The following is a 15,304-nucleotide window of genomic DNA, read 5'->3' on the forward strand; positions in this document are numbered from 1 at the left end:
CAGTTCAACCATTAAAGGCTGAATAAGATAAAATGATAACTCATCAATTCAAGAACCAATAAATATGCCAACATATTTTGTTAAAAATTGACCCAAGAAAAAAAAATCTAGTTAGCAACTTACATATATACCTAAAGGAGATTATATTAATTGACACATTTGGGTGAAAATTGCACAGGATAAAATTGGTTGGGGGGGGGGGGGGGGGGGGGGGAATCTAACTACCTTAAAAAAAACACCGGAAAAGGGCAGAATATGCAGTCTCAAGTGAATGTTTAACCACTGAATTTACTAGCCAAGAAGAAAGTACATACAATTGAGAGCACATACCTTGTTTCTTGCTCTCAGCTTTCTTGTCCCCCTTAATAACAAATGAAGTTAATCCAAAGTAATATACATCCATAATGAACAACACTGTATATCCTGAATGATCAAGGACCTATCAACTGCTACAAAAGAACCATAAGTACATCCGAACAGGCAATCAAAAAAAGTAAGTTCTCAGAGGCATGACCAACCAACATGATGCAGCTTCCCTTAATGGAGAGTTTTCCCTCCTTTAGAGGCTGTTGCTATATATGAATTTTAATGATAGAAAAATATCAAAACTCTCTGAAGTTACCAACTCTAACTGCCTTCAAATGAATTGGATATGGAGCACCTACAAAAACAGCCATTCTATCCTAACTTTACAGCTAACCAGAATGCTTATGGTCAGACACAACTCTATGCCTCGCTTCTTACGAATCTAACTGCAAATATGCACATGTTGCAAGAACAAAATGTTCACAAATGAATACTATGTCTCAAGCAGGAGCTTTCACATTATGCCCCGTTTTCCGTCTGTGCCTGCTAAAATCTGATACAAACCTGAAAGAAAGGCCGCATCCCTCAACCTTGCATTGATAAGGCTTCTCCCCGGTATGTACACGTATATGCTCTGTCCTTGCCCATGCCCACTTGAATGTCATGGAACAACCTTTCCATGGGCACTTAAGGGGCCTCTCATCATCATGAACACGCTGGTGAAGTAAAGCATATTTGTGGGAGCTGAACTTCTTACCGCACCCTTCATGTGGGCAGAGGTTTCGTTTATGCAACAGTAACTCGGCCTTAGTCTTGAAACTCATTCGGCAACCATCAAGGTCACACTTGTGGGGCCTTTTAACATCATCTTTTTTATTTTTGCGAGGAACCAAAACTTCAGAAGATCTCCGTGCTCTTTTAGCCAACTGATTTTCCTTGTCAATTTGGTTGATTTCCACCCCACTTTTGCCACCAGCATTCTTCCCAGCTCTTGGCCTCAGCCCTTCACATGGACTTCTAATAAAGTTGTCACAATTGGATTGGCCTTTTGCTGTATGTTCTACTTCCCTCTTCCTTTTCTTCCGAGCATTTGATCTGGGAACTGCTGTAGTCAACTCACAGCTTTCCTGCCCCCTATTATTTTGTGACAAATCAGCTTTGATTCCATTCACGTTTTCTCTAACACATGTCTCTTTCTCAGTTTCAGAACATTCCTCAATTGATAGAGAAGAGTCCTTTAGCAATGCATCAGTGCCAGAGCAATGTTCTTCATCAATTCTATTAATTGACTGGATTTTCATTTCTTTTTCTTTATCTGAAATAAATTGAATACAGTAGTATTCTTTAGGACAGGTTTCCACCGAAACTTCAGAACAGCCTAATTCTGATGTAGTTAGGCTTTTATTTTCACCTTTGGCAACATAGCCAGAAACAGGTGTCTCATTAATTTTATTCTTATTTTTCATCTGACACTGCTCCACGGACTCTGGAATCACTTCCTCATTCAACCCTCCAGCATCTTCCCCACCCTGAGTTTCTTGTTGCATCTCAGTATCCAAAATTATGTTATTACGCAAGTCTGCAGAAGCATAATGCTCTCTTTGAACTTTACAAACATCTTTTGGAGTAGGTTTGCTAACTGGTTGGTCATCAATTAGAGGTTCCTTGTCCCTTTCACTTAAAGAATCAATTCCTTCCTCAGTTCTTGTTTCTAAGAAAATAGGATTGCTAATTCTTTCTGCAGTATAATTATTTGGACTTTCAAAACTTCCATCCCTAGAGGCAAGAGTAGAATGATTTACCAATGAAGCAGGTGATAAAGCAGCTTCGTCATTGTTGCTTTTGCAAGTAGACTGATATTCTTGATGCACTTCATCATACAGACTTAAGCTATTACACTCGCTACGAGTGATAACTGCTTCTGTATTTTCAGTCTTTCTAATCATTTCAATATTTCTATCTGTTGCATTTGTAAGTGAACTAGAATATTTCTTGTCCTGACAATCTTGGCTCTCCTTGCGACGTATTTCTGAGACACTGGTATTGCAATGCATCTTAGAATGACTGACTGTTAAATCATTTCTTCTGTCTTGGTCTGATTCCTGCAGAGTTTGATTCTCAGTCTCTGCTCCAACTTTTTCGATCATCAAAATATGATCATGAATGGAATTCGAAGATTGTGACTTAGCAGCATTCAATCTCATACTGGTGGGCATTTCAGCAATCTGGATTTCAGGATGCATTGGAAACATTTCAGTAGAAGTAGAGACACATGACAATGTACAATCACTCCTGAAATTCTCAGCTTCAAGCCCATTTTTAGAAACACAATTATAATGATCCCCACTTGAGATAGCCGACACAATTTTGGACTTCTCTTGGAAATCACAGGCCATGCTTACTACAGGGAAACACCTTTGCTTTGACTTGAACTTCCTCCTTGAATATTGAATTAACTTCTTTTCAGAAGTGGAGTCATCTATTCTTCCATCCAACCGATCACCATTCTTTCTCTGAATGCTGTCACAGGGTTTAGTCTGAGCTAAACGACTTGACTTTTTAGACCGAGATCTTTGCGACTGCCAATTTAAAGCTAAAATTTTTGAAGCAAGAGGTTTACCGTAGAACAGCGTCCCTAGTGTCCAAGGAACTTGTTTAGATAGAGGGTTATTTCTTGCATGGACACAAGACTGTAGGTTAATGCCTAGTTTAGATGTCCAATCTTCGCATTCATCAAGTTCTTCACCATCAATTGCCCGATCTATCAGAGTCAAATATTCTGAGGATGCTGTTTCTAATGGAACCTCATTATAATCAAAAGCACTATGTATCTCATCCGCGACTGCACTGGCATGTGCCTTTATCTTCTGAAAGTCTACAAAAATGAAGAAAAGTATAAGAAAATAAATATTTGAAATACAGATCTATGTTGTCATTGTTTCTTGAGTTATAAAATACAACTTGCTTTTCTATAACTGATAGCAAATTGATGTAAACTGGATTGCAACACAAATTATATATTGATCAACAGTTGATTTGTGCACATGGATTGCAACAGAAACTGATGTAACAAATTATATATTGATTTGTGCGGAAATTATATGGTTTATGCAGGGAATGAAGAGGTGAAACTCATAAACTTGAGAATGAATAATCTAAAATTGATATTGATACAATGCAATAACATGTGATACAAAATGGTATTGTATCTTTTATACTTTTTTTAGAAGAAAGAGCAGAATCTTATTTATACTTAAAAAGATCATTAGACTTGTAATCCTAATCCTAATAAATTAAGGAAACAACAATAATAACAACAACAAAAGTCACTATATAAGGTCAGCTACATGGATCACATGACACCATTTGGCTCAGTTAAAGACCAATTTTTCACAGATATTATTCACCATAAGATCCCTCTTAGCAACTTCCTTCCATGTCTTTCTCATAGTAGTCATTAACAGATAGTAGCACGGTGCAGTTGCCTCCAAAACCACAATAGCAGAGCAGTAAGGCTGGTGAAGAGATGAGAAGTTAAACACTTAGTCAAAGAGAAAGGGTGACCAAAATTTGTTATGGCCAACAACACAGTGAGAGCTGGTAATTGAAAACCAGAAAATACCACACAAAAGCATTCCCAACTTTTGAAACTAGACAGCAATAAAGAGATGAGACAGGTTATGGAGAAGGGTGTCATTTTGATACCATGTTAAAATAAGTAAACACTCAAAATTATTCCAAGACATCATGCAAGATGTAAGATATTCCAAGATACTTTAACAAACCCTATTTAGCTGAAACATTGGTCAGATTATTATATACAAGAGCCACAAGCTTTCCTTGCTAAATTGATGTTGAAAGCTGAAGAAGACAGAAAGTCATACATCTCTTGTAGTTAGATATTTGATTTTACCCAACTTTTACAGAATGAATGCAAACAGATTTGTAAACTGCAAACTAACCTGAATGGCAAATTATAAGCACATTGGCTCCACCTTTGCTCTCCAACATCTCTACTAGTTGAACAGCATGCTCCAGGCAGAAAATCCTAGGCCTCAAAAATTTACTGGAGGTGTTCCAATATTTACTGCACTTGTTTAAAGATTGATCTGGCAACACCTTTACTGATGAAAGTTCAGAAATAGAAAGATCCCCTGAAGAAAAGATCACATAGTAACTCATTTCAGCATAAAGTGTCATCTAATTGGAAAAGTAAAGGACTACCTCAGAAGTTCAACCCACATTTTTTATCAAATATATTTAGGTCATAATGTCAGCTTCCATAATATCATAAATATATATTTTAAACTACAAATCAAAATGGTGCCTAGTTGATATAATCATTTTCCATTAATTTTCACCTAATCTTGAGATATGGAGCATGCTGAATTTCCAGTAAACACAACAGAGGATAAAATAATATTTTGGTTACTGTAATTTGGTACTTTGGTTCATTATTACATAGAAGAACCAATTCAATATACCAATTATAGCCACATCAAATACCACTAAAGAAAAAGTGCAGGGGTGACAGTAATAAGGTGTCTACCAAGCTGTAAGAGAGCCATAACACAATTTCCTCAGATATTAATATTCTATTTGATCCAGGAATTTAGAATATTTGAATTTAGAGACCACCGTCACAATAATGCAAAACATTATAACTTTACTGCCCCAGCCGGCATCTATAGTAGTTGACATGTTCAATTTTACCACATAATGCAAAAAGGCATAAAAACCTATATATGAAAATGTGATAAAGAACAAATATAGACAATATGAAAAAGTATGAAGGTATTACTTGAGATGGAACTACGAATGCAAGCTGTAGAGTCTGGAGAGGAAACATGAACTAGATGATTATCTGGAAGAAGTTCCATTGTCAATTTCTCAGTTGGTTGTATCACAGTCATAAATGGAAAACCAAGGATTCCACAACCCACACAAGCAAGTGCTCCTGAATCAGTTTGGAAGTGACATGGAAGATCATCATCACCAAGATCTAAATAGGTTAAATTATCCATATACAAACTCATCTCATCAAGAAGATAATGACTACTCTTTTCTGCAGAACTAATATTTGACATGTCTGACACAGATGTTCCAGTAGTAGAAGTTAAATCCGGCAACTGAAAATCTTTGCTGGAATCTGGCAGTAAATCAGCATTCCATAAAACAGCTTTTTTAGTTGCTTCCTTTCCAAGAAGAATGGATAGTAGCTTGTTTTCCAGTAGCATGTCTTCTATAAAAGCCTGTTTAACTAAAATCTCCCTCTCTTCTTTCTGACGGTCTCTCAGACGAGAACTACGCACACCAGGTAATAGTGTTCTTGGCACTCTATCAAATCAAACATATCATCAGGAGGAATAAAAATTATGTAACCCATTTGAAACCTAGATAAAAGCATAATGCAATAATGCCTCTGAATGTTAGAACAATCTTCGTGATAGAAAAACACGAAACGAAGACAGAGCAATATCTTATACTTATACAATCTAAAAGCTGACAGAGAGATTCCACTTTGAGCCCAAATTGAACCAAAAACATATTACAATTTTAATCTAAAAATCTCTCAAAACTGTCTCTTATATTAATGTTTAATAAAAGCTGATAAAGCCCCAGACATCTCTATTTTGAAATTTGAATACATTTAGGGTAATAGAAAAGGACTTATAATCTTACTAGTTCATCCATTCATTTCATTAAACAACTGGTGAGATAATTAATTAAGTCACCAATGGCAATCACGAATAACTAAAATTGATTATCACCTGTTTTTAATGGTAAGTAAAATATAACTGAAAGGAAATTAGAGAAAATTATTTATTGAAATGATAATTTCATCTCCATAGAGATGTATCAATGTATATAAGCAGTGGTACTGGAAGATCAGCTTACCTTGAAATAAAAGACATGGTCAGTAAGTAAAGCAGTTGCTGATGGGAAAGCATGGGAAGATAGTTCATTGCAGCTCGGCGCACTGCAGCTTCCTTAGCTACTCTAAGCCATTGTGGAGTTCCAAAGTTAGCAGCTTCCCCACAGTTAAAACCTTGATTTCACCAAATGGTATATAAAATTAGAATTATATTGACAATTGAAGAGAAAGAGACCTCACAAGACAGTATCAGGTGGATTAAAAATAATAGAGTGCTGCTAAGATCCCATGGGCAGATAAGAGGTTTTCTTTTACTATTATCAATGCAATGATTAAAATTTAAAATTAACTATTTGGTTCCAATGGTTCCTTATAAAAAGTTCCGAGCCAAAAAAAGAAATGGAAATGGAAAGGACAACAACAAATCCACCAGAAAATTATAGAGTAAAGGCTAAAGAAAAACAGAACAAGCAAACTATATGCAGGAAATAAGTCATCAACCTTTGGGCTCTATCAAAAACCAAACTTTGCAGTACAACTATTTAGAGAAAGGTCTTTTCTAATGGTTTCTCTTAACAATTCGATATGCCTTCTACACCACTTTTAACTAAAGTCTATTTGATCCATTTTTTTCACTAGAACCTCTGTTGGTCTTACTTTTCAAGTGACCAAATCACCTTTTATTTGTTTATATCATCTTCTCAATAGCTTTCCAGTCTAACTTTCTCCCAAATATATTAATTTTAATTAAACCTTTTATTGTATATTTTCTCATCCACCTCGGCATTCTCGTCTCTGCTACCTTTACCTTCTGCTTGTGTTGGCACCTCACAGTCATAGCACAATATTCTCCACTATAAAGCATCATTGCTGTATAGTTGGATAGAATTTATGCTTGATAAGCACCTTATGATCACAAGTTATGCCTAAATCATTTTGTCATTTCAACCACCCACCCACATGGTATATTGATAATGTCATAAAATATTGGGCTCGCACTAGCTTTAATTAATTTTATAATTAGCAAACCATCAAAGGATATATGATTGACCAGCACATTCTAGTTTAAACTATATCTTTCCAGAATGCATGACCAAGAAACAATCATCCACATTTAAAAAACAAAAATGCTCATTATTCAACTTATCAAACTCCAGATTATATATTGATATTTTTTTTTTTTGAAACACAACCAATAAAAAAATTATGAAGCTCTGTCACTTTTAAACTGTAGTCTTCAATATGCATGTAATTTCTTCATGTATCACATGTCAAACAGCTCTATATAGAACAAATTGCAGAAAGCCTGTATCAATCCATCAATCATAGACTAAACATCTACAACACCAGATTTCTGCTAATATCAGGAATGTACACAAACTTCAAAGCAATTACCATGGCTGAATCCTACATGATAAGCTCTTGGAAAAGTCACAACAAATTCACCAGGGTTCTGTGTTAACCTATAAAGAAAAGCCAGCACATACATTAGTTTTAAGTTGAACAAAGAGAATAGGAGATTCAGCAGGAAGGCCAGAAATAACTTCTTCTACATATTTTAAATAATAATAATAATAATAATAATTTGTAAGTATATAATTTAACATCATGAGATATTCATAAAATAAAACAACATCAAATATGTTAAGCAACTGACCTGCAACAAGGAATCCCAGATGCAACAATTACCTCAGGTGATAAAAGGGTTGTTTTCTCACCCAAAAGTTTCAAAGCAGCTGGCAAGAAAAAGAAACTGTACTTGAGTTACAAATGCACTGTAGAAGTTATAGCATTCAACTAACTTAGAATAAAATGGATCAACTAAAAGGAAACATAAATGAGATGATCAGGTTAGAAATCAAACAAAAAAATTCTTATTTTTGGGGTGACTATATTCAACAATTACAGAAACATTTCAATTGAAAAAATTAAAATAGTACTGTCTCTTCAACATTTAGTGCCAAATCTTCTGTAAACAAATAACAGACAAAGCATTTACATACCTAAGTGATCAACATTACCACCATAACCCTTGGTCCGGATGACTTCCTCAAAGGCAAAGGCATAATCTCCTGGAACAGCATACCAAGTCTTTGATGAGCCAGTATGAAGAAAATTCATGCTGTGAAGCTCATGATCCTCTACATGCCAAGCAAACCAACTGAACAGCATACCAATGTATACCATAGGTGAAGTGACACCAGGAATATCATCCGGCATAAATCGTGTGAGTGAGCCAGATGAGCGTGCAATAACTTGCAAGTTCCAAGGACTGTTTGAAAGCTTCCAACCAGCAGTGCCTTGCATATCATTGCTGGCATCTGAACCCTTTTCCTTAGAAGGTTGCGAATGTGAATCTTCGTTTGATGAAAATGTTGACACAGTTGTAGCTGATTTGGTCATCTGCAAACACGGTTCTGCATGACTTGGGGCAGAAGCATCCATAGTCTCATCAGTTTGTGTATCTCTAACACAACCCATTTCAGTTTGTTTACAATCAGAGCTATCTAGCCTACTCTTATAATAAGTCCTTTTTCTTCGCCTTCTATGACTATACTTAAATTGACCCTTGGACTCTTCAAAAGCTGAACCAGGCACGTCATTGGCATACTCCACATATATAGGCTTATCTAAAGATGCCTTCCAAAACAGAGACTCTATAACCAATGGAGAAACATCCTTCACCGGACCGAGCACACTTCTCGCAAAAGACTTCGATTTAGACTCAAACTGTTCCAGAGTATAAGCTTCCCCACTTTGCCATACTTGCTTATGAACACCTGACAGTGGATTCTGAACTGCCCCTTTGGATTTTTTCACACTCTGACTCTGCCCTAGTTCTTGGTGCCTTGTGGTAAACACGGCTCGCGACACCCCAAAACTACTACTATCCCCAGAACTGGTTTTTGAAGAATTACAAACACCTAATGAACTGCTATCAGGACCCAAATCAGGGCACTTCAAGAGTGACCTATTCAAATTAGAAAATACATATCTTTTTGAAGGTTTGGGCAACGGTGGAATTATCTTACAAATCCCAAAGTTGGCAGCTTCCTTCTCAATCTTTGAAATATAAGCAATTGGGTCAGCAAATTCAGTGTCTGTAGGGCGAAATACTGGCGCCAGTGGCAACCCTTTCAGCCAATTGGGGATTTCAACACCACCCATAACATGAAAATGAAAATAATAAATAATAAAGGGAAATTGAAGATTTGAAACAGCAATGCAAGTTGGAGCAGGAGGGTAATTCTACTCAATCACGTGCAGCACTGGTGTCCATTGAGATTCCCAAAAACCCTAAAGTGGGAAAGAGATTTGGGGTAAATTTGCATAAATTTGAAGCAATTGGGAAAACTATAAGGTAATGGGTTGAGCAAAATAGCGAAATGCAAAGTGAAAATCGAAGGAAGAAGTGAGTTGCAGAACCTGTAACTGCAAGGCACTGTGCATGATTTGGCCTTCAAAGTTCAAACCCACCGTATAATTTTTTTGAGAGAGAAAGAGAACGATGGTTTTGTTTACGTTGTGAGTGACACTTTCCTCCCGTTCACGTTAGTCTTCTCCTGCCTCACTCGGCTAATTTGCACTGCAACAACTCAGCAATCAGCAAATATCCTATATTATTTTTATTTATATATATTCATGTTATTATTTGTATTTTGTCCAACAGTCAGGCACTAATGTTTTAAGATGTAAAAAATTATTTTAAAAACTCACATCTCTTAACGTATATCTTTTTTTCTTCTTAAATATGTTTTAAGTATATGTAAGTATTTTTCTATTTTATTTTAGTTTTTATAAAGTTCTTTTTTAAAAATTTAGATTTATAACATTATTTTAGTATTTTATTTTATTCCTTATCACTAACTCTAATTTATTTAGTATCAAAATAGCCAAAAATATAAAATATTTATGTTAAGATTTTAAAAGTAATAAAAGTTATTTTAAATTAATATAATTAAATTACTTTTACAAACACAATTTAATTAAATAATATATTTATTATTTTATTTATACATATTATAAAGAGGATATATTTTAGTAACTACCTTTTTAGTCTCCACTTTTTAGTGGACGATTATACTCATTGAATATAAATAAATAAAAAATATATTTTTTCTAAATAACTATCCATAATAATTAATATTTGTTTGTGTGTAACTATTAGATGCACGAAGTACCTCTGCCCTTCTAGTATAAATGAAGTATTCATATATAATTTACTTTTATTATTTATTTTTAATATATTAAGAATAGTAATTTTATTGTAAATTAATATTGTTCTTACTTTTTAATTTGTTAATTTATTTTTAATAATTATATTTTTGAAATTCATTTTTTTATCGTTATATACTTTCAACTTTTTTATTTTTATATTTTTGATTCATTGATTTTGATTGATTTTAATACAATTTTATTAATTTATCACAAGCAACAATTTTGTCCCAAAAATAAAGATAATATATTAAAAGTAAATTATAATACTTTTTAATCTACCAAAAAATATATAATTTTTTTATAATACACAATGTTAAAAGTAAACTAGTATATTAAAAATAAGAAGAATATTAAAATTTTTAAAATATATATATATATACTATTTATAAAATATTAAAAGTTAAAGATAAATTATAAAACTGATATAAGAATTACCTTGTTTATATAAAAATAAATAATAAAATATATTACTTAATTGAATTATGCACTTAAAATATTTTTTTTATTTTAATCTAAAATATTATTTATCACTTTAATTATCTTAATTAATATTTTTATTTTTTTTCTCATTTTATCACTTAACTTATTAGAGTTAATGATAAGGATTAAAAGAAGAAGAAAAATTCAAAAATCGACAAATGACAAAACAAAACCAAAAAAAAAACTTGCAAAATCTAAAATAAGACAGAGCGTAATTTGTAAGCAGTTTAAGCTATTTTTCAATTATAACACACCATGTGATTAGTAAAGTAAATTAAAGAAAAAAATAAATGTTTTAGATTCATGTAGATCTATAAATTCTTTTTTATCATTTCAAACTATGATCCTTTTATATATTCATGATATTTATTTCTTTAATTGTTTCTCTATTTCAGTTTATTGTTTTCCTCTTTATTTTTTAGCTAACTAGTAATTTAATTTGCAAAAATGCATATAAGTTTTCAGTTTGTATAACTAAAAATGCATATGATAAATTTTCATTTTGTATAACTAGTAACTAAACTTTGTAAGATCAAATTATAGGTGGTCATTCCAAAATAAATATTAAATTTTGTAAGGAAGTATAACATAACGTACCCTATGGTGGGTTACCGTCACTCTTTTGTTTATAGACCTATTTCTAATCTTTAAATTTTGTAAAATCAAATTGTAGGTGGTCATTCCAAAACAAACATTAAGACGAAAAAGAAGAACATTTAATTGAATTAAATAATTCAATAAATGAATGAGAAAGAGTACATGGAGCAGAGTTAATTATATGAATTGTCAACATTGGTAAATTAACCGCTCACAACTAATATAAGACAAAACAATATTAGAAGATGGAATCTTGGACAAGTCCACAATGAAGACATTTGTGTTTTCTCTTTCTCTCGTTCTCTCCCAAAACAAAAATTTTGCTTTTGCTCATTAATGATGTCTAAGTTTTTCTTTTGGGTCTTTTTGCATTTTCTAATATTGGGTTTGTCAACATTTGCTTGCTTAAGTGAATAGTAAGGTTCACTTAAGTGAGACATTGAAATACTCCAAGGTGAGTTTTTTGACATACCCCGCTTAAGCAACTCGACTAATTTGCTTAAGCAAGTCTTTAACTTCATCAAATTGAAACTGTTCGTTCTCACTTGCTTAAGCAACCAATGTGATGTGCTTAAGCGAGTCTTCCATGTTAGAATTTTCTTTTATTTAAACTACTATTAATTGGTGTAATTTTAGTTTATTAAAATGGGTTAAATATATGACCTTATATGTTATTCTATTATCCTAATTTGAGTTTTGAGAATCACCATATGTACATATAATTATTGGGTTGAGTCTAGTATGCAAGTATGCTGAGTAGTATGTGTAGGGCCTAATGGGCCTAATATCTATGATGGAAGTAAATTAGGTAACCCATGTTTTTATTTATTTATTTTTTATTAAAAGGAGGCAAGATCCCCACTTGACTCTTGAAATATATACGCTCTCTAACTGCTCAAGGTTCCATCAAGGGATCAGTCTTTAAAAGAGGAAGACTTCAAGCGGAAGAGTTTGTTCTTGATGTATACACGTGTGTATGTTTTGTGATACTAAGGAAGAGTTACAGAAGATGTCATTGAGAGGTACACAATTTACCTTAAACATAAATAATATTTGGGTGTTTTAAATTATGGTATTAATCTAGATAATATTAAAATTCCATGCCCAATAGAGTTAGCTCTATGCTAATCTTTACTTAAGTGACTAAGGTGAGTCACTTAATTAAGTAAGACTTCCCTCTTAAAAATTATTGATCTCTTTAAGTTATTTGCTAATACTTAGTTTATTTCTACTTTTGTTGTATCTTAAACATAAAATAAAAAAAACAATAAGAAAAATTATGTAAATATAATTTTATATACCCTTAATTTTTTTAATTATTTAGAGTAAATAAGGCTATATAACATAAGGTGTGCTTTATAATTGTCTAATATCTCTCCAAATTATATACATACATCAAAATTATTAACACTCATAAACAAAATCATGTGCAAGTATAGTTTGATGACAAATTCAATTTTTAAGACATTGTTTTGAAGTTCAGAAAGTTGGTTTTATGGATTCAATTTTTATTTTATATTGCTACACATTGTAGCAAATATATCTCCAATCTCTCTCTTTATATATATATATATATAATTGTTGATAAAAAGTAATACAGTTGTGAGAATTCCTCTCTCATTCATTATAAATAAACTTAAATAAGTCTTTTTGTAAAATAATTAAGTTTTGATATGATCCCTTTAAAAAAACATATTTATTTTGCATTCTTCTAAAATTTATAAACATTATTTTTTATTCTTGTAAAATAATTAAATTTTGATTTTGATTTTTATAAATATATATACGCATACATATATATATATATATATATATATATATATATATATATAATTTAAAGTTATTATTCTAAATCTCCAATATTATTTTATGGTGATAGTTTTAATTATGTATAAAAAGTTATAGAGATATCACACACGTACGTAGTATCGTAAACTCACAAATATTTGTGAGCACCACTTACAATCATAATAAAACAAAAATAAAAAATACAAAATATCACATAATAATAGAAACTAAAAATAATAATTTTTTTTACAAAAGAAAATTAAAACTTGCACACTTTCAAGAGATTAAAAATATATTTAAGTCTTTAAGTATTTCTATCATCACAAAGTATTTTAGACCGTTATGTTATTTAGTTCTAATCATTTATTGCAAATGGTTAATTTAATGAGTTAATATATATTAGGAGATCAACGTATTATATTTAAAAGGTTAAATTTCATGCCCAATAGAGTTAGCTCTATGCTAATCTTTACTTAAGTGACTAAGGTGGGTCACTTAATTAAGTAAGACTTCCCTCTTAAAAATTATTGATCTCTTTAAGTTATTTGCTAATACTTAGTTTATTTCTACTTTTGTTGTATCTTAAACATAAAATAAAAAAAACAATAAGAAAAATTATGTAAATATAATTTTATATACCCTTAATTTTTTTAATTATTTAGAGTAAATAAGGCTATATAACATAAGGTGTGCTTTATAATTGTCTAATATCTCTCCAAATTATATACATACATCAAAATTATTAACACTCATAAACAAAATACATGTGCAAGTATAGGTTGATGACAAATTCAATTTTTAAGACATTGTTTTGAAGTCCAGAAAGTTGGTTTTATGGATTCAATTTTTATTTTATATTGCTACACATTGTAGCAAATATATCTCCAATCTCTCTCTTTATATATATATATATATATATATATATATATATATATATATATATATATATATATATATATATATATATAAAATTGTTGATAAAAAGTAATACAGTTGTGAGAATTCCTCTCTCCTTCATTATAAATAAACTTAAATAAGTCTTTTTGTAAAATAATTAAGTTTTGATATGATCCCTTTAAAAAAACATATTTATTTTGCATTCCTCTAAAATTTATAAACATTGTTTTTTATTTTTGTAAAATAATTAAATTTTGATTTTGATTTTTATAAATATATATACGCATATATATATATATATATATATATATATATATATAATTTAAAGTTACTATTCTAAATCTCCGATATTATTTTATGGTGATAGTTTTAATTATGTATAAAAAGTTATAGAGATATCACACACGTACGTAGTATCATAAACTCACAAATATTTGTGAGCACCACTTACAATCATAATAAAACAAAAATAAAAAATAAAAAATATCACATAATAATAGAAACTAAAAATAATAATTTTAAATTTTAAAGAAATGAAAAATAATAATTTTTTTCTACAAAAAAGAAAATTAAAACTTGCACACTTTCAAGAGACTAAAAATATATTTAAGTCTTTAAGTATTTCTATCATCACAAAATATTTTAGACCGTTATGTTATTTAGTTCTAATCATTTATTGCAAATGGTTAATTTAATGAGTTAATATATATTAGGAGATCAACGTATTATATTTAAAAGGTTAAATTATACTTTTGGTCTTTTATCTTGTCTTTTATACTTATTTTGATTATTTATCTCTTAAATTTATGTTAATTTAGGTTTTTTGATTTTTTTTTTGTCTGATTCAAAACTTAATTTTTGTTTCATAAATTTAACTTTAATGAAAACTATTGAATGCAATTAAAGTTAAAATCAAATATGTTATAAACTTGAGAAAATTAAAAATTTTAAAGAATATCATTTCATACTATTTTCTAATTGTTTATAAAATATATTTTTTACACGACTTTTACTTTGTTTATAACTCTTTTAGATTCAAACGTCAATTTCGTTTCATAGTTTACATATAGGAAAATTTAATGCTACAAGTTTCACATTTTAAATCAGTAATAAATGATTCAAAATCATATCACAAAATTAAAA

At 30.8% G+C, this 15,304-nt stretch overlaps 1 protein-coding gene across 2 annotated transcripts; it reads right to left on the reverse strand.

The window, feature by feature from the left end:
* Positions 1 to 268: 268 nt before the first annotated feature.
* On the reverse strand, positions 269 to 9,751 carry ELF6 (Zinc finger (C2H2 type) family protein / transcription factor jumonji (jmj) family protein). Of its 2 annotated transcripts, XM_020374069.3 has the most exons (8): positions 9,608 to 9,751; positions 8,185 to 9,478; positions 7,839 to 7,917; positions 7,577 to 7,644; positions 6,205 to 6,355; positions 5,108 to 5,643; positions 4,269 to 4,460; positions 269 to 3,181 (listed from the first exon to the last, which is right to left on the reverse strand). In XM_020374069.3, exons 2-8 carry the CDS (start codon positions 9,347 to 9,349, stop codon positions 807 to 809), a joined length of 4,566 nt encoding a protein of 1,521 aa, XP_020229658.2. In that variant the 5' UTR covers positions 9,350 to 9,478; positions 9,608 to 9,751; the 3' UTR covers positions 269 to 806. The 2 variants fall into 2 exon arrangements, with proteins under 2 accessions (XP_020229658.2, XP_020229657.2); XM_020374068.3 differs by having other exon boundaries at positions 8,185 to 9,673.
* Positions 9,752 to 15,304: the final 5,553 nt, after the last annotated feature.

This window comes from Cajanus cajan, chromosome 7 (assembly GCF_000230855.2).
Source record: "Cajanus cajan strain Asha chromosome 7, NIPB_CcT2T_4, whole genome shotgun sequence".
Lineage (NCBI taxonomy): Eukaryota > Viridiplantae > Streptophyta > Magnoliopsida > Fabales > Fabaceae > Cajanus > Cajanus cajan.

What these genes read in the sequence shown, in the direction of transcription:
- ELF6 (XM_020374069.3), bottom strand. Translation starts at nt 9,349, where the DNA reads ATGGGTGGTGTTGAAATCCCCAATTGGCTGAAAGGGTTGCCACTGGCG. An exon ending in TCTGGGATTCCTTGTTGCAG is followed by an intron (nt 7,645 to 7,838) that starts GTCAGTTGCTTA and finishes TTTTCTTTATAG; the next exon opens with GTTAACACAGAACCCTGGTG. An exon ending in ACCATGTCTTTTATTTCAAG is followed by an intron (nt 5,644 to 6,204) that starts GTAAGCTGATCT and finishes TTGATTTGATAG; the next exon opens with AGTGCCAAGAACACTATTAC.